Raw genomic sequence first — 20,309 nt, 5'->3', positions numbered from 1 at the left:
GTTGACCTTTTCCAGCATTTATGCTAGATGCTTTGTGGTTTCAGCCTAGTACAGTTGAAGAACTATCTATAAATAAACCCCCTCTCAGATAGTCATACTACATGTTTTTACACAAGGAGCTTCTCAAAGTTCTGCAAAAAACAGAATAAAATGAATAACCCCCACACCAAACAAAAACTGAATAACTTAATTTTACCAAGCAATTCTCAAATGAATGTGTTCACAGGACACTTATTTCATTATGCATTGACATTTGTTTTGGAGAGCACACTTTGGAAAATGCTGAATGGAAAAATTATAGATTTGGGGGTTGTTGGTTTTATTCTATTAAGGAGTTATAGATCCAAGGTCATCCTCATATTAGCTGTGACAATCTGTGAACAATTTCTCAGACTATTAATTTCCTCATCTATAAAATGGCTATAATTCCTACCTAGAAGAATTGCAGTGAAGGTTGAAGGGATAATATGTACAAGGTAATTAGCCAAGGTGGCGCTCGTGGTAAAGAATCCACCTACCAAGGCAGGAGACACAAGAGATGTGGGTTCAGGTCAGGAAGATCCCCTGGAACATGAAATGGCAACCTGCTCTAGGATTCTTGCCTAGAAAATTCCATGAACAGAGGAGCCTGGTGAGCTACAGTCCATGGGGTTGCACAGAGTCGGACACGACTGAGCACGCGGGCTCACAACCAGCCAAGAGCATGTACTCAGCAAAAAAGCAGAACTTTCCCCTTAATTGCAGCATTGGGTTTTGGAAACAGAAAGTAGTTCTTGAGCATGATTTTGAATCCAGGAAAGAATTACATCAGGATAAGAAATGTGCCTAGGTTAGCATTTGGGAGGAGACATATTATGGGGTAAAAAAGTCAGTTTTAGGGTCAGACATGCCATGTACTAGCTATGTGAGACCTTCAGCCAGTGTCTTCACCTTCCTGAAACTTAGCACCTTCACAGGTGTAAAATGCAGGTATCTACTTCATGGAGCATTCTGAGGATGAAATGAAAGTGTAGGCAATGTGCCCCCAGGTCTGGTACACAGCAAATGCTCAGAAAAATAATGGTGACATGATCACATTAGTATGAAGCACCATTTTTGAACACTTATACACAATGACAGGCAAGCAGCTGAGTTTGGACATTTCTTCAGAGCGCAGCATGCAGACCGTTTCCTCACAATATACTTAAAAATTTTTTTTATTTGACTGCACCAGGTCTTAATTGCAGTACGTGGGACCTTAGATCTTTAGTTGTGGCACGTGAACACTTAGTTGCTACATGTGGCATCCAGTTCCCTGACCAGGGATCAACCCCAGGCCCCCTGCATTGGGAATAGAGTCTTAACCACTGGGAAGTCCCACAGTGTACTTTTAAAGGATGCAGATTCCTGCTGATTCTGACCTTCAGGGGGTGCAGCCCAGGCATGCACACTTTGGCAAGCTCCCTGACTAAATCTTCTGGTCACCAAAATTTGAGAACTGGTGACTGGGAGGCATGGGGGTTGCAAGATGATGAGGTGTCACACCTGGAGCAGACGGACATGAGCTAGAGAAGGAATGGGAAGAGTGGCCCCTCAACATGACCTTTACCCCCGAGTTCACCATGGCCCCTTGGAGTGTTTGCAGCTGTGGGTGAGCGGGCTCGTGCTTGGCGTGGCATTCCTGCAACAGGAGAGGACTGGTGAGTGTGCCAGTGCCAAGGCAGACCTGAAGGAGGGGAATGGGTAAGAGACCCCCGAGAGACAAAGTTGTAACTCCCGACCAGTTTCCATCCCAAGCCGTGAGGCTCCGGGGCCGCTGCGCGCCTGTCCCGGGAAGCCATGCCATGGTCATCAGCAGTTATACTCTTGTATAAGCCCTCCTGGTTTGGGAGATTTGGGAGAAAATGCTCCTTGGGGCAGGGGGTAGGGGAAGGAGTAGGGGGTAAACCATATAATGACTTTTCTATGGGAACGAAGATGATTCTTAAGGTGCACCAGATTACTGCTTTAGACTGTTTCCTCCAAGGTGGGATGAATACTGTATATAAACCCTCCCCCTTGAAGTTCTTCTGTGCAAGGACTCTGCTTGGTTCCATTCTTCCGTTCTTAGGAAGGTGGGTGGTTGTGTGTCCTTTTGTTTAAAGATTCACCTGGGACCAAGGAGGCTCCACACTGGTGGTTGGCCTTTCCTTAGCTCAGCCCTTGGGAAAGTCCAACAGGCAATGCTCTCTGCCTCCTAGGAGCAAGTGGTCTGGGCAGTCCTAACCCTGGCTACACCCACCACCTCCCTGTCCATCAGCAGGCAATGCCAGAGAGAGGTCCAAGCTCCCTGGACACATAAAAGTTTTCCATCTTTAGACACCGGGCCAAATGGAGGAGACACCCAGCAAATACAAGGAAGCTCTCTCTTGGTTTCTGAATACTGCAGTTAAAAGAATCAAAGTGCACAAGAGCCCAAAGAGAAGTCATCCCTATTTCTGAGCAATGCCCAAACCGAGCTCACACACACTTCTGCTTTCTGATCTTCGAATCCAGGCCAAGATGTGAGGGCACAAAGCTACTCACCCTTTCTTCAGCCAAATAAAATCCATAGACACATCTTCACAATGAAGCTTGAAACCAGTCAAGCACTCTTTTTTATTAAAAAAAAAAAAAAAGAAAGAAAAGAAAGAGTCTAATGGTAAAGTATATAGTTTATACATGCTACAGCTAATTCATTGTTCATCACCCCTCCCCCTGACATTATATATGCTCACATATTTTTTTGAGTGTTAAAAGGAAACAAAGACCACCACCAGAATTTGTCAGCTTGCCACGGGTACGAGGAGTGCTGAGATACCCAGAGACCTCCAGCATCATCCTGGGAGCAGACACCAGGCGGTGGGCAACGCTGTCAGTGCCCACTGTTCTGGAGGTATGCCAGAAACAGCCTCGTTACTTGGTGGCTTCCTGAAGCAGGAAATGTGGGTTGTAGCCACGGTGACCACTGGGTCATCATCCCGAGAAGGAAGGGGGCGTGGCTATTAACAATTTCTTGGGCACAATGGCACAGACAGGCACACACTGGGATAAAATACGGACACCTTTAGTTGTGTTAGAATTGCTTATTGCTGTAATAAGCCTGGCGGGGGCACCTCCTTTTGTATGTTTATAAAGACCCGAAAGTGAAGGATGCTGGCTGTGGCACTGGGTTTGGTCTCTTCAAGGACAACAGACGTTGAGTCCCTTGTCCCCGAGGGGAGCCAAAAAGGCTGACTTTGGAGTATAGATAAAAGTGGGAGAGAAGGCAGGGTGCTGACACGCAATGGGTGGCTTGAAACTTGGCAAGGTAGCACCAGAAAGCAGACATTACCCCCACGGGGCTGGATGGTACAGTCTACAGTTGGACCACTCTGGAGCCCACTCGTTTTAACCCTGCGACTCCACAGCTCTGTGATCTTCACAGGCTGAGGCGCATCTGGACGTGAGAAGCTTAGCCGTCAGGAGCAACTCCTGCAGGCCAAGGGAGGGCTCTCCGCAACCTCAGGCCTCAATGCCAGCCCTGCTCCTCCTCTTTCAGGCCCCATGGTCTGATGACAGTTCATCTTTGGTCTATGGTATATATGGCTGTTTGCAGCAGGGTCCTGAAGGGTGGGCCTGGACAATCGAGGAGGGGACAAGACTGCCACACGTGACTCAGGCTGTTTTGTGTCCAATGTCACAGCCCAAAGTGAAGGGCGAGACCTCCCAGAGAGCAGCCCAAGACTCGGAAACAGAGGATAGGAGCTGAGCCGGGCCACGCACGCTCCTGTTCTTGATGATGTTGACCTGCCAGCTATTTGAGGGCAGGAGCCATTTCTTCTCCATTCCACTCAGTACAAACTGAATACTAGATAGTCCCATCTCTCAGCCTAAGCAGAGGGCCTTCCAAACTTTGGGGAGATTTGGCACTGGTCCTTTATTGTGGCAAGTTTGTTTTCCTACATTCTACTTGATGAGGACATCCCCAGTGGGCCCAGAAACGTTTTAAGGCCAAGAACTTGGCCTAAGAAACCAATCACAGGGAGAGGCTGTGTGGAGGATGCCTAACACACCTACTGGAAGCCTGGCAGGGCTCCAGCTGCAGCCCAGCTCTCCCCAAGTCTCATCCTGAGACTAGGATGTAAAGCCATCAGATGGCAAATAAATTCAGAATAAAAAAACTCAAGCAAAGGCTTATTTTATCAAGCAGTGGTCCTAAAACTCAGTTTTCCCCAAAGATCTGGTGTTACCACGAGCTGTAGTTTTGCCCTAGGATGTAAGATAAGACAGCCATCCCAAGGATGCCTGCCTCTTCTGGACTGGCATTTGGCCTGTGACCTACTGACATCTGTGATTGTGGGGTCGGGGAGGAAAAATCTAAATTAAGAGGGAGGGTCACTGCTTCCCTGAAAGCATCATCAACATTTCACTGCTGATGGCAAAGGAAAGGTCATGGGCCCTGGTGAGAAAAATTCCCGGATTCAAGTCTTGGCCTGGTCACTGTTTGGATGACGTGGGGCACGTGATTTCATCCTCTGAACCTCAATGTTCTCACTGCAGATTGGGGCTGACCCTATGCACCTCACAGGGTTGAAGTGAGGAGGATGTTAAAGGAGTGTTGAGTACCGGGAACCTGCCTGGCACTCAGCATGGCAGATACTCCTATGGCCCCACGCCATTCATATGACATGTGCCATGGTGGTGACTCCAGGTCCAGGAAGTTTGCCTTTGTTCCAGCAAAGGCTCACAGAGTGGTGGCTACAGTCATGGTGTAAACCTAGGTCGCCAGGTGAGGACAGTGAGGGAGCGCCCCTAGCCACTGGGACCACCCCTTGCAGCTGCCTGGGGAAGTGCCGTCACTGTAATAGGAAGAGATGGAGAGACGAGACTCAGGCTACAGAGGCATCCTCAAGAAAGAATGGTGAAGAGAGAGGAGTGTGGCTTTAGTACCTTCAGTTCATGTCAGAATAATAGTAAAAAGGTGAATTCTTTCAAGTGCAGGGAAAACTTTCTGCCCTGGGAAAGGGAGAAGCTGTCCTTCCCACATAGCTGACCCCTGGGAGGAGGAGATGAGGTCAAAGACAAACCCCTTCAGTGGAATCTGCACACAAGAACCCAAGCTCTTCACAGCCAGGCATGGAGCCACCCACGGCCTGGCCTTTACTCAATGCCTGGCACATAGTAGGTGCTCACAAAATAGTAGAAAAGTCTCATGAATGCAGAGAAAGAATTGGAAAAAAAAATTGAGAGTTGCGTCTTTTGAAAGGTAGTCAAATCCTACATAACAGCTTCACAAATGGTGTTTAAACCAACGTGGGTCAAAAACTCAGGGAAAGATGCTACGGGGCCTCCCCCCAGATGAGGGGACCTTGGAGGGTGGGTGGCCCTCTCCCATTCTCCCTCCTGTCCCTGGCTGCTACTGACCCCCGCAAAGTTCTGGGCACAGGGCCAAGGGGCAACCTTGGAGCTTCCTGCAAGGGAACCCTGGAGCCCTGCCCCAGACTCTGGGGTGTGGGACGGACAGACCTGCTGAAGGGAGGGATAAAGATGCTGCTGTGGGTCAGGGGAGGCTCCTTCTGCAGCAGCGTCCACAGCCCACACAGCAGTGGGCGGGGGGTATGGGAGTCGGGGAGGGCGTAGAGGACTGTCTCCACATCAGTCCTTGGCACTGCAAGCAGCCGCCAGGAGGCCACAAGAGCATGGCAGCAGATGACGGCTCCGAGTCAGAGCCTCTGGGGCAGGACGGGGCTACTTCCGGTCCTGCAGAGAAGGGGGTACAGGGCGTGTGCTGCCCTCTCACGTTGTTCCCCAGCCCCACCCCAGCCCAGGCAAGCTGGGCCACAGGCTGTGGGCCAGGAGCCAGAAACCCTGGGTCCTGATTCTTGTTCTGTAGTGTAACTGTGCCTCTATGTGCCTCAGTGAACCACATCAGTCAAATGGGTGCAAGGGCTGCCCTGGGTTCTTTCCCACAGAGAGGGAGGGTGCATGGGAAAAAAAAGAAAAGGAAGAAAACTACTCTCCAAGAACCAGAGAGCAGCAGGAAGCAGCAGCGGAGAGAGACAGAAGGCTCTGCCTGGCCCCTGGGCCCCCCATGGGGCTACTGCTTAACTCTGCTCAGTCTGCTGAAGATCCAGCCGCTGGCCCTTGGGCCACTGGCCCTTGGGCCACTGGGGTCCCTTGGGACTGGCATGTGTGACCACCGTGGCTCCCTTCTCTTCATAAGCTCTATCCCCGGGGGGCACCAGCACAAGAGCAGGAAGCAGGGCTCCGTGGCAACACCAGGGTGCTGGGCAGCCCCTGGGTGGTGCAGCTGTGGGGGTTCAGGGGAGCCTTCAGCAGATGCCACAAGGGGTTGGAGGGGTGGTGGGACAGGGAGCAGCCACGTGGCCCCCGACGCACACCCAGGGCAGCCCGCTGGCATCTCCCTCTCCCCCGCCTGGTTGGCTCTCACAGGGCACAGGCATTTAAGTCAGGCCAGCCTAGACTCACACCCCCTTCCCTCCTCTTCCCAGCTAGTGTGCCCTTGGGCACCCCGAACCCCAGTTTCTCATCTATAAAACAGGTACACTGGATCAGAGAGGGCTATTGTGAGGGCTCCACCTGAAGGGAAAGTGCCAAGTACAGTGTTTGGCACAAATTAGCTACTCAGCAAAGAGGCGTTCGCAGGGGGCGTGGCCTGTGAAGGGTCCCCTTTCTCAAACAAACTTTGAGATTCTTGCACTAGGGAGGCAGAAGTGAAAGGCCCCCCAAAAGCAGACTGGGGACTCTTGTTTAAATGCCTTGGGTTGGACCAGAGTCCGCAGCAGGAAAGTGAATCGTGCTTGCAGCTGGCTGCAATCCTCTAGAACTGATCAGGGTCCCAGCACAGAAGGGAGGATGGCTGGGTGGGCCTCCAGGCCTCATGCCTGGGGCAGCTGCATCTGCTTGAACCTGAGAGGCCCGGGGACCTGAGGCCTTGGGGAAGAGGACACCTCCCTGGAATCAGCAACGGAGCCGACTTCTACACGAGAAAGTTATTTTTGGGACCAGACATTTGGGAAGCAAGTGAATCAAGTCGCTGGACATGAATGAACTGGGTAGGAAGCTGGGGACGTTCTTAGGACTCTGTCTGATCCGAGCAACGAGAAACCCTTTCTGCGGTTCCTCCAGATGATGGTTCTGGTCCCAGAAGCCTCAGAGTCAGGGTCCCACTGCTGGGTGGGCAGCAAGCTGCTGGGTGGCAATGCCACTGGCCTTAAGGCAGGGATGTTGAGTCGAGAGAAAGGGGTGTGGCCTCAAAGCCTCCAGGGGATGCTATGATGGGAGGAGTCACTCTCCACCCAGAGAAGAAACCACAGTATTCCATTCTTCCTTCCTTTGATGTTGCGTGGAAGATGATAAATTAACCGGCATATTAAATATGTGGGTAAAGCCAGCAGGGATGCACAAGACCTCCAGGCAGGAGAGGAGGCGACTAGGGCTTCTTTCTGAGATAGTTGGAAGGAATCCACCCTTCCCAGGATGGGGCCCCGCTCTGGACCTGGCAGAACCACCAGCCGCTGCTGTTCTTTTCCCGGACCTCAAACACTGTCCCCTCCTGGAAGCCGCTGGTATCTTGGTCTCCTTCAAAGTTGGCCACGGCCACGTACAAGTCCTTCGGGCCGTCGGTGCTGGGGAAAGGGCCTGCAGCCACTTTCTCCTTGTTTTCTCCCATCTTGCCCATCATCCGTGGCCCCAGCCCACCTTTGCCTCGCATGTCATCCTGGCCCCCTGAGGAGTTGGAGAGAAAAGGTTTGGCTTTCGGGGGGACAAGCAGGGCCCGGCCTGGGGCAGGAGCTGCCTTGCCTTCGCTGCTCTCCCGCTGCGGCCCTCTGACCTCTGGAAGGGGCCCTCTGACCTCTGGAAGGGGCCTAGATGATGAGGAGGTTTTCTTGGGGGGTGGCGGTCTCCGAGGCGGGACCACAGGCCTCTGGAGGGAAGCCTCTTGGAGAGGGACCGGCGCAACCTTAGGCACAGGATCGGCAGTCTTGGCTGGCCTTGGAGGGGCTCTGCAGGGCGCCTCCTTTGGGCTGGGCCCCTCCTGCTTGCTCGTCCTGTCCTGGGCACGGCCAGGCCCCTCCCCTGGAGGGAAGCCACGACTGAAGGCCCCATCCTGGCCTCCTCCTGCCTGGAGGCTGCTCTCTCCATCTACAGAGGCCTTCTCCTGGGACTTGGCAGGCCTGAGCTTGCTCCGGAGGTTACAGATGTCCACTGGGTCTTCGCCCTGAGGTGGCTCTGTCCTGGGGGAAGGAGCTGGTTTTGGCCTAACCTGAGGTTTGGACTTCAAGAAAAGGTTCTGGGGAACGGCTTCCGGCTTCTCCTCCGGCGGGCCAGCTTTGGACCTGGAGACAGGTCGCAGGCTGGGCTTCTTCACCTCCTTGGCCAGCACTCTGTGGCCGCACTCCAGCCCCGTCTCATTTTTCGGCTGGAACAGCTTGCTTTTCTCAGGTTTGGGCTCCGCTTTCCTGCTGTCCCGGGCCGGCGGGGCGTGTTTGGCTGGGATCGTTGGCAAGATCACGCCCGGCGGCTTGGGTGGCGAGCCCCTGAACTGCTCCACCCTCTGCCGCTCCTGCAGCTCCCCTTCCGACTTGATGATGGATTCTTTCCGGGGAGGGAGGCTGGGCTTCTCCTCCAGGTCGGGGTCTGAGATCTCCTCGTAGCCTGCACACGAAGATGTGTCTGAAGATGCCTTCCTCAGCAGCTCCTTACCACCCTTCCAGTCTTTGGCCCACGGCGTCCCGGAGTCCCCCGCGCCGTGCGGGGCGTCGGGCAGGGGCCGGGAGGGGCCACCGGCTTCACTGCCTGAGCTGTTCTCCGTTGCTGCCGTGTCCCCAAGCCGGAGCTGTGCCACCTCGTTGGGCAGGGGAGCCAGGAAGTTGGGTCTTGAGGCATTGCTAGTCTTCTTATACTTGTCAATGAAGGTCGCTGGGGCCCATCCCTCCTTATCTTCGATCTGAATGTACCACCAGCCGCTTAAGTTCTTCTCGATCACCTGAAAGGGAGGGCAGAGGAAAGCTCTGAGTAAGAATGGAGGCAGGGCTGGGGGCCAGGGTGGGCCGGGAGAGCCCACGTGCCACTGAGGCTCTAGAATCAGAGACATTTCACATTTGGTAGGTTCCCGGACCGTATCTACGGGGCGGACCATCTATGGAGACCGCTGTGTATAAGAAGCATCTTACACAGGGGTAGGTGCTTGTCTACTTTAGGATTCCTCCCAAAAGCAGTCCTTGAGATATGAACTCTGGTGTAAGTAGGTAATTTGAGAGATGGTTCCAGGAAGCGGAAGTGAGGAAAGGGAGGGCCAGTTAGGAACAGGTTAAGGCTCTAGGCCAGTGGGGCTTAATCCAACAGGACCCTATGAGAGACAGTGCAGAATCAGACATGGGGTGGGGACACTGACCTCCTGACTCCTAGGCCCCCAGCACCTGGACATTAACCTCCCCCATTTCGGGGTGGTGCCCTCAAACGAGCATAGAGGGTGGGAAGCAGTCAGGGGGCGAGGATGCAGGGCAGGCCACCAGCAGTGTCTGCTAAAATGCTGAAGTGGTTCAAGACAAACCCCCAGTACAGCCCAAACTAGCCTGAATCCTTTGGTTGAGCACCGACAAAGAAGCTGGCTGGTGTTTACAGGCATGGTGTATGAAAAACATGCACCCTTAACTGGGGGAGTCACACCCGCTCATGTTTGGATACAGGGGAACCGATGCTGATGGAGGTTTAATAGACTCCCCTCTCATCTCTCTCTCCCTCTGGGACACACGCTCATTGACTGGAATGGTGGGTAGAATCATTCATCTTATCTAAGATCTTTCGTTTCCTGTCTCCTTTTTGTTTAGCACCATGTGGCTGAATTCACATGGGTGAAAGGTGTACATGCTCCGTATTATGGGCTGCATTGAGGCCCCCCCCACCTTCACACGCTAAGCCCTAACCTCCCTACCTTAGACTGTGACTCTATTTGAAAACAGAGCTTTTAAAGAGGTAATTAGGTTAATTAATTAAGAGGTAATTAGGAGTCGTTGGGGTGGGGTCATGAATTGTTATCCTTATAAGAGGAGATTAGGACACAGCACATTCACTGGTTGTGAACCAAGGAGAGGCTAAACCTGACACCTTGACCTTGAACAACCAGCCTTAAGAATATGAGAAAATAACACCTCTGCTGTTTAAACCAACCAGTCTGTGGTCTTTGGTGAGGGTAGTCGGAGCAAACAAATACACAGCAATACATCAGCAGGCTCTGTGCACGGGACAGCTGACTAATCATTACAACCGCCAGAGAAGACAGGGATTTTCACGCCATTGTACACTTGCAGAGCTGAGCCCCATGAGAGCTGAAGAACTCGCAGAGGCTCACACAGAATGTCAGGGGTGGAGATGGGAGTCAAAGGCTGGGGAACAGGCTCCAAAGCCCGAGTCCTTACCACAACCGAGCCCTGCCCTGGAAAGGGGACCCTGCTAGGGGTGGGGGGAGGGAAATCGTGCTCAAGGTGAGAAACCGCCGAGGCTGAGGGCTGTGGGTGCAGTTCTGCTGTTGCACTCTGCCGCCCAGACCAGAGAGGAAGCGCAGCCACAGACCCAGCGCCGGAGCAGAGGCCGGGCTCGGTTCTGGCCGCCTGAACAGCCCCGGTCAGCCCCGGGCCTGAGACGCTGAGCCACAAAACAGAGAGGAGAGGAAGAACGATCACACCCACACGCAGGGTTTCCATGACGACCACAGAAGGGAATGTGTGCAGCAGCGCTTGGTAAAGGAGGGAAAATGCTACCTACTAGTAACTAAACTTCAGGGGAGAGCACTGGGCGCGCAGCAGGCACACGGCAGGCAGGTATTTAACACGTCCCATTGGAGTCTCTCCAGGAAAGGGTAATGAGAAATGGAAGTCCTTTATGTGCGGGTGGCCAGCGTCTTACCAACACATGCTAGCTCTGGTGATGATTACAGGTGATTCTTGGCGTACAAGTCATTGCTGGCACATCCGTAAATTTAAACTCTAAGTATGTGCATAAGCGAACAAAAACAGAACAGTAATCAAACTAAGACATCAGGGAGGGTTTGCTAAGCGTACATTCTACCATGTACCGTGGCAGAAGCTCTAAACGTTTTTGTTCTTTTTAGTTTTGTTGTTGTTAAAAGGTAATTTTAATTTATCATTTTAAAAAATTTACTTTTATTTATTTGACTGCACCGAGTCTTAGCTGTGGCATGCAGGATACAGCATGTACAGTCTTAGTTGCGGCCTGTGGGGGTCTAGTTCCCTGACCAGGGGTGGAACCCAGGCCCCCTGGGCCACCAGGGAAGTCCCTGCATATCTGTGTTCTTAATCATCACGTATGGTAGTTTTCATTTACTAGAGAGAAGCTAAGAGCTACTGAGAATACAGACACACCTTGTTTTCTTGTGCTTCACTCAATTGGGCTCTACAGATACTGCATTTTTTTTTTTTTAACAAATTGAAGGTCTGTGGCAACCTTGCATTGAGCAAGTCTATTGGTGCTATTTTTTCAACAGCAGTTGTTCCCTTCATATCTTTCTGTCACATTTTCGTCATTCTTACTACAGGACTGGAAAAGATCAGTTTTCATGCCAATCCCAAAAAAGGGCAATGCCAAAGAATGTTCAAACTACTGTGCAATTGCGCTTATCTCAGATGCTAGCAAGGTTATGTTCAAAATCCTTCAAGCTAGGCTGCATCTGTATGTGAGCTGAGAACTTCCAGATGTACAAGCTGGGTTTACAAAAGGCAGAGGAACCAAAGATCAATTTGCAAACATTCCTTGGATCATAGGGAAAGCTAGGGAATTCCAGAAAAACATCTATTTCTTTTTCAATGACAGGCTAACATCTTTGACTGTGCACTTGTTGTGTGTGCTTGTGCTTAGCTGCTGAGTCCTGTCTGACTCGCTGCCACCCTTTGGACTGTAGTCCACCAGGCTTCTCTGTCCATGGGAGTTTTCAGGCAAGGATACTGGACTGGGTTGCCATTTCCTCCTCCAAGGGATCTTCCTGACCCAGGGTTCGAACCCGCGACTCCTGTGTCTCCTGCATTACAGGTGGACTATTTACCCAGTGAGCCATCAGGGAAGCCTTTGACTGTGTGGATCACAACAAACTGGAAAATTCTTAAAGAGACGGGAACACTAGACCACCTTACCTGTTTCCTGAGAAATCTGTATGTAGACCAAGAAGCAACAGTAAAACTGAATACGGGACAACTAACTGGTTCAAAACTGGGAAAGGAGTATGACAAGGTTGTATACTGTCACCCTGCTTATTTAATTTATATGCAGAGTACATCATGAGAAACGCTGGGCTAGATGAAGCACAAGCTGGAATCAAGATTGCTGGGAGAGATATCAACAACCTCAGGTATGTAGATAATACCACTCTAATGGCAGAAAGTGAAGAGGAACTAAAGAGTCTCTTGATGAGGGTGAAAGAGGAGAGTGAAAAAGCTAATTAAAATTCAACATTCAAAAAACTAAGATGATGGCGTCCAGTCCCATCATTTCATGGCAAGCAGGGAACAAATGGACACAGTGACAGATTTTCTTCTCTTGGGCTCCAAAATATCACTGTGGACAGTGACTGCAGCCATGAAATTAAAAGACATATGTTCTTTGGAAGGAAAGCTATAACAAACCTAGACAGCATATTAAAAAGCAGAGACATCACTTTGCTAACAAAGGTCCATGTAGTCAAAGCCATGGTTTTTCCAGTAGTCAGCACAAGCTGGAATCAAGATTGCCAGGAGAAATACCAATAATCTCAGATATGCAGATGACACCACCCTTATGGCAGAAAGTGAAGAGGAACTAAAAAGCCTCTTGATGAAAATGAAAGAGGAGAGTGAAAAAGTTGGCTTAAAGCTCAACATTCAGAAAACGAAGATCATGGCATCTGGTCCCATTACTTCATGGCAAATAGATGAGGAAACAGTGGAAACAGTGTCAGACTTTATTTTTGGGGGCTCCAAAATCACTGCAGATGGTGACTGCAGCCATGAAATTAAAAGATGCTTACTCCTTGGAAGGAAAGTTATGACTAACCTAGATAGCATATTCAAAAGCAGAGACATTACTTTGCCAACAAAGGTCCGTTTAGTCGAGGCTATGGTTTTTCTAGTAGTCATGTATGGATGTGAAAGTTGGACTGTGAAGAAAGCTGAGCGCCGAAGAATTGATGCTTTTGAACTGTGGTGTTGGAGAAGACTCTTGAGAGTCCCTTGGACTGCAAGGAGATCCAACCAGTCCATCCTGAAGCAGATCAGCCCTGGGATTTCTTTGGAAGGAATGATGCTAAAGCTGAAACTCCAGTACTTTGGCCACCTCATGCGAAGAGTTTACTCACTGGAAAAGACTCTGGTGCTGGGAGGGATTGGGGGCAGGAGGAGAAGGGGACGACAGAGGATGAGATGGCTGGATGGCATCAATGACTCGATGGATGTGAGTCTGAGTGAACTCTGGGAATTGGTGATCCACAGGGAGGCCTGGTGTGCTGCGATTCATGGGGTCACAAAGAGTCAGACACGACTGAGCGTTGAACTGAAATACTGAAAGGTACAGATGTGAGTGGGACTATAAAGAAGACTGAGTGCTAAAGAATTGGTGCTTTCAAATTGTGGTGCTGGAGAGGATCTTGAGAATTGCTTGGACTGCAAGAAGGTCAAACCAGTCAATCCAAAAGGAAATCACCCTGAATATTCATTGGAAGGACTGATGCCGAAAGTGAAGCTCCAATGTTATGGCCTCCTAATGCCAAAAGCTAATTCATGGAAAAGACCCTGATGCTGGGAAAGATTGAAGGCAAAAGGAGAAGGGGACAGCAGAAGATGAGATGGTTAGATAGCATCACTGACTCAGTGGACATGAATCTGAGCAAACTCAGGGAGATAGTGAAGGACAGGGGAGCCTGAGGGGCTAAGTCCATGGGGCTGCAAAGAGTCTGACAGGACTTAGTGACTGAACAATATCATATTTCAAACTTTTTCATTATCATATGAGTAATGGTGATCTGTGATCAGTGATCTTTGATGTCATTGTTACAAACAGATTATGACTCACTGAAGTTTCAGATGACTGGTAACATTATTTTAAGCAATTAAGTATTTTTCAAATGAAAGTCTGCACATTTTTTTTTTAGACATAATGCTTAATGGACTGCAGTGTAGTGTCAACATAACATTTTTTTTTTTGGCTCTGCTGTTTGGCATGTGGAATCTTAGTTCCCTGACTAGGGACTGAACCCACAGTCCCTGAAGTGGAAGCGTACAGCCCTAACCACTGGAGCACCAGGGAATTCAAACATAATTTTATGCACTGGGAAACCAACACATTCATGTGACTCGCTTTATTGTAATTTGGCTTTATAGGGGTAGTCTGGAACTGAACCTGCAGTATCTCCAAAGTTGGCTTGTAAAAGCAAATGCAAAATCACAAGAATGGAGATGAAAGAAAATAGCATGGACTTTAAAATAGGAGAGATCTAAGCTCAAATCCCAGCTCCACCACTTCCTAGATATGTAACCTTGGACATTTACCTAACCTCTCTTTGTTGCAAACACATGTATAAAATGGGCTGAACATATCATCAACCTCTTGGGACTTCTGTGAAGATTAGTTATCAAGGATATGAGGAACCTGGCACAGATAAGTGCCTGTATAATCATATCATCATTAGTAAAACATGTCTTGAAGATACATAAACCACACAAAGGACTAAGGTATTCCTATAACTATACTGCTAGAATGCTGCACTTCCATTAATGAATTCTGAACACTAGGATGGTGTTGAATTGAACCAGGAAGCAAAACTGAACGAGAAGAAAACAAAGGATAACAGTGTTTATCATGTTAAGAGAAGAGTACCTGGTTAAACCAAAAACTTTAGGGACAACTATTTCTCACCTGAGTCCTTCAAGTCACCACTGGCAGAACCTATGCCAACATCATGGAACAATAAAGCAGAGAAGTTTCAAGGATGGGTTACATCTGTGCTTCTGGAAAAGAATGCTGGGTATGCGAGCTATTTATTGGCTCAGCTTGGGAAAAAGCAGACAGGATAAAAGCCAGAAACAAGAAAGGGGAATGGGTCTGCTTGAAGTAGAGGTGGGCCTTGAAGGGAGACTCCCCAGCTCCCCAGAAAACCCCAGGGATCCACTCACTCCCTGTGGCACACAGTCAGCCCTCAGCATTAGCACAATGTCTGGGATTCCCTGGTAGATTCTGTAACATTCTAAGCCAATGAGTGCTGGTACTTATCAGCAAATGTCCTGTTAGCTGGCACGCTCAAACAGTGGTGTGTGTTTGCACAAAATGCTGGAAACTCCTCGTCTTAAAGGAAAAGGTTTTATCATGGTTTTCAGCACTCTTGGGGAAAAAAACAAAACACTTTTATAATTTGCAAAGCGGACTTCTGGTTTCATGATGGGAGATGGACAGCAGTTTACTTTTAGTGCAATAGAGCCAGGAAACGAATGAATGAACACAAAGTCAGGCTCAGAAGGAGGCAGACAAGAAGTTAGTGGACCAGGAACTGTGAGGATCACTGATGGATGGAAGCTGTAAGTGGGGGCAGTGGCCCAGGAATGCTACACGGGCTTCTGCCGCAAAAGGCCTGCCAGGCTTCCAGGAGGTAGAATCTAGGATTAGTGAGGTCCGGGGGCAAGTCACTGGGGATTGATTACCTGCGATACCAGGGCAGAAGCAACCATGCCGGTTGACCCCTCTGTGCCCTTTACTCCTTTTCTGTAAAGCACGTGGAGAGAACGAAGTGATTGCTCACAAGTGGAAACAGTGGAAACTTGAGTCAGAGGCATGACACTGCTCATAGTCTCTAATCTGGCGCTGAAGCCACTGGAAGTCAACCAGCCCCTTGGAGATACTCCCCAGCTGGGCTTTGACTGTCTGTTGCCTCTTTTTGTAGAGCCCAAGTACTAACACCACGAAAAGAACCGAAATAAATACCAACACCACTGCAAAGGATTTAACATTGAGGAAAGAGATCATGAACAAGAACACATTTTATATTCTCAGACAGATAAAGAGCAGTATAGAAATCATGAAGGAATAGGCTATTGTGAAACATGAACAGGTAACTATGAAAGAGAAGCAGTAAGAGCTCTTGGAAATAAAAATGATAATTGCTGAAATAAAATAAGAAAGAGACTGAATTGTTAAAAAACAATTAATGGACTAAAAGACAAAGCAGAATATACCAGGAATGCAGAACAGTGATGAAAATGAAAAATATGAAAGAAAAATTAGAGACAGAGAGTTCTTATACTGTTTCATAACCATTCCAGAGGGGAAGAATAAAAAAGAGTGAAGATACTCAATATTTAATTATGTACAAGTGGGAAATTTTATAGGTAGATCTCCTAGTCCTACAATTGAAAAGATCCACCATATGCTGAGCAGGATAAAAATAAAGAAAGGTACCTAAACATGCTGTAGAGAAATGTCAGCATTTTAAAGACAGTGAGGAGCTCCTGAGAAAATCAGAGGAAGGACAGCTAATGAAAAAGAGAACAAGGAACAGTTGATAGCAGCACCTCACTAGCAATGGTCGATGCAAGAAGAGAATGAATAATCTGTTCAGCGTGCCAAGGCAAGAATGAATAATCTGTTCAGCGTGCCAAGAGAAGACTGGAATTCAAAAGTCAATCACTGAAGAAAGGGGGAGAATAACATTCATTCATCATAATGTCAGGAACGCATTATGGGACTTCGCTGGTGGTCCAGCAGGTAAGGATCCTCCTGCCAACGAAGGAGACACAGGTTTGATCCCTGGTCTGGGAAGATTCCCCTGCTTGCTGCAACTAGAGAAAGCCCGTGTGCAACAACAAAGACCTAGCACAGCCAAAAATAGAATTAAAACAAGGAAGCATTCTGGACACAAATAAGGGCCTGTGCTTAGTTAAGGACTGAAATGTATGGACCCATCGTGCACGCGTGAGTGCTTGCAACCCTATGGACTGCAGCCTACCAGGCTCCTCTGTCCATGGAGTCTTCCAGGCAAGAACACTGGAGTGGGTTGCCCTTTCCTCCTCCAGGGGATCTTCCTGACCCAGGGATTAAACCCATGCTTCCTGTGTTGGCAGGCGATTCTTTACCACTGAGCCACTTGGGAAACCCACACAAACCCACAGAAACTACCCAAAGGGTAGAGAAGGGACACCGTTGTGAACCTAGGGAGGCTTCCCAGACAAGGCAGGGATGTGAAGAATAAGCTGGATTTTGATATGCCAAGTTCCATTCAAAGAATGGCCTTGAGTGCTTTCCATGAGAAAGCAGGCAGCGGGCTAAGAGCTAGGTTAAAGGCAGAGAGGGACAGGGAAGCCTAATGTGCTGCAGTCCATGGGGTCACAGAGACTCAGACATGACTCAGACAACAAAAGGCAGAGAGAGCAAGAGAGGTGGGGCAGGAGTTCAGAGGAAAGCAGTGAAAATAAGGCTGATCAGCAGTGGGAGGAGGAACAGCCCTTGATGTGGAAAGATGTTAAGAAACAGGCGTATGTTTCACATCAGAATAACTTACATGTTTTGCAACAGCAAAATGGAAGAACTGGGCATAGAATTTATCTTGAAGCCCAAGCAGGATATCTTGAGAGATTGCTCTGTGGACTTGAAGTTAGTAAGAACAGACTGGGAGAAAAATAATAGGAGCAGATAAAGACCCTTTCAGAGTCTTGGAGGTATTTCTCCTGTCTCTTCAGTTTCTCTGTGAGAATTGGGATTTGAATTTTATAAAAATAAGTTTGAGAGGCTTCAACTCAGGTTCTTTAAATACCACTTCAGACAGCCCCCCTGATGCCTGCATGGACTGGAGAGCACTGGGCGTAAGACGTCTCTGGAGCACCTTGGGCAGAACCAGTGGTGGTGAGGCACACAGTGTACCTACGGGAAGCACCTCCTCCTGGGCTCCCCGGGCCACTGTCCCGGGACGCTAGAGGAAGACAGAGGGAGGCGGGAGGCGTCGGGGCTGCAGAAAAATGGTGGGTGCTTTGGAGGTCTAGAAAAGGGACTGAAGACCCTTAGGGGACTTCCCTGGTGGTCTAGTGGTTAAGAATCCACCTTCCACAGCCTGGATGGGAGGGAAGTTTGGGGGAGAATGGATATATGCATATGTACTGCTGAGTCCCTGGACTGTTCACCTGAGACTGTTACAGCACTGTTTGTTAATCACCTAGTGGTGTTCAGTTGCTCGGTCCTGTCTGACTCTATTCTTTGTGACCCCATGGACTGCAGTGCACCAGGCTTCTCTGTCCTTCACCATCTCCTGGAGTTTGCTCAGACTCACGTCCATGGAGTCAATGATGCCATCCAACCATCTCATCCTCTGTCTCCCCCTTCTCCTCCTGTCCTCAATCTTTCCCAGCATCAGGGTCTTTTCCAATGAGTCGGCACTTTGCATCAGGTGGCCAAAGTACTGGAGCTCCAGCTTCAGCATCAGCTACACCCCAGTATAAAATAAGAAGTTAAAAGAAAAAAAAAAAAAAGATCAGCTTTCCAAAGCAGGGAACATGGGTTCTGTCTCTGGTTGGGGAACTAAGATCTCATATGCTGTGGGGCAACTAAGCCCACACATGGCAACCAGAGAGGCCCCCATGCCACAGGGAAGCCCCAGCACGGCCAGGACACGGACGCTTAGGACACATACCACACTCATGCACTGGCTCATAATCATCTGTTCACTCTCTGTACCCGTCATTCATTCAAATGCGCATTCGTAAAGGAATGGCTCTCTGAGTACCTACTGTGGACCAGACAGGGTTAGAGGCGAGAATGAAGAGAAAAACATTCCCTGGTTTTCTGGGTATTAGCAGGAGGCTAGCGGGGAGATGGATTTTCATTGATTTAAGAACACTTATTGCAAATCCACCATGTGCCAGACACTGTGCTAGCTTTGGGGTGACAGAAATAAAAAACAGATACAGTCTCCATCCTCCTGAGATCCTCAAATACTCGGCAGATAAACAGCAGGCTGTCAATACATCTGGTTCTAATCTGGAGACAGACAAGGGTTCGAATCCTGACTCTGTCACCTTTTGGCTGTGTGACTTTGAATAGCACCTTTTATCTGAGCCACAACTTCCTCATCTGAAAACCAGGGATTGAACCACTCCTGCCTCATAAGAATAAATGATAATATGATTAAGGGAGACACAGCCTGTGAAGTGTGAGTGCTGTGGCTGGCACCTAACTGCTTCTCCATCACTTATGGACTTCCCTTCAAGCTCTAACCCCTCGAGAAAGAGAAGAGAAATGGGAGAGGAGGAAAAATAAAAGGAGAGAGAAGAGGCAAGCAGGGAAGGAGGGGATAGAAACAGAATGCAAGCCAGTCACAAAGGCCACATAGTACATGATTCCACACATATGAAAAGCCTAAAACTGATAAATCTCTGCACACAGAAAACAGAGAAGCGGTTGCCTAAGGCTGGGGCAGGGGCACTGAGAGGGAATGAGGAGAAATGAAGAGCGACTGCTAACGTGCACAGGGCTCCTGATGTGAGGGACGAGCTGCTCTCATGTTGATTATGGTGGTGGTTGCACAACTTTCTAACTGTACGAAAAAAACCACTGAATTTTATACCTTAAATCACTGACTTGTATGGTATGTGAATTATATCTCAATAAAGCTGTTACCAAAATTTAAAAAATGCAGAAGTAGGAGATGGTGCCTAGACCAAGAATCTCAAGTAGTACAAGCTTGTGTACAGCGAAGGAAACCGTGAACTAAAGGAAAAGACAGCCCACGGGCCGGGAAAAAATATTTACATATGATGCAACTGACAAGGCTCAGTTTCTAAAATAAATAAACAGCTCATTCAACTCAACAACAAACAGCAAACAGGTTAACTGAAAAACAGGCAGAAGACCTAAACAGACACTTCTCCAAAGAAGACACAGAGATGGCCAACAGGCACATGAAAAGGTGCTCACTATCACTAATTATTAGAGAAATGTAAATCAAAACTACAATGAAATATCACTTCACACGGGTCAGAATAGCCATCATTAAAAAAACAAATCTACAATAACAAATGCTGGAGAGGCTGTGGAAAAAAGGGAACCTTCCCACACTGTTGGTGGGAATATAGATTGGTGCAGCCATGAGAGAACGGAAGTGAGTAAGGAAGTTCCTCACAAAACCAGAAACAGACTTGCCAAATGATTTAGCAATCCCACTTCTGGGTACATATCCAGGTAGACCTCTAACTCAAACAGATAAGCAGCTCAGTGTTCACTGCAGCCAAGGCGTAGAGACAACCTACACGTCCACTGACAGATGATAAAGATACAGTGTGTGCACA

At 48.9% G+C, this 20,309-nt stretch overlaps 1 protein-coding gene across 1 annotated transcript in view; it reads right to left on the bottom strand.

Moving 5' to 3' along the window:
* Nucleotides 1-2,579: 2,579 nt before the first annotated feature.
* SH3PXD2B (SH3 and PX domains 2B) overlaps nucleotides 2,580-20,309 on the bottom strand; it is a 120,249-nt gene continuing 102,519 nt past the window's right edge. The window contains exon 13 of the mRNA XM_040262750.1: nucleotides 2,580-8,989. Coding sequence (XP_040118684.1) covers nucleotides 7,433-8,989 — 1,557 coding nt within the window. The 3' untranslated portion in view covers nucleotides 2,580-7,432. The remainder of the gene's footprint in view (nucleotides 8,990-20,309) is intronic.

Source organism: Oryx dammah, unplaced genomic scaffold (genome assembly GCF_014754425.2).
Source record: "Oryx dammah isolate SB20612 unplaced genomic scaffold, SCBI_Odam_1.1 HiC_scaffold_20, whole genome shotgun sequence".
NCBI lineage: Eukaryota > Metazoa > Chordata > Mammalia > Artiodactyla > Bovidae > Oryx > Oryx dammah.
Note: the sequence above shows the minus strand (reverse complement) of the source record. Positions and strands in the feature narration are given on the sequence as shown.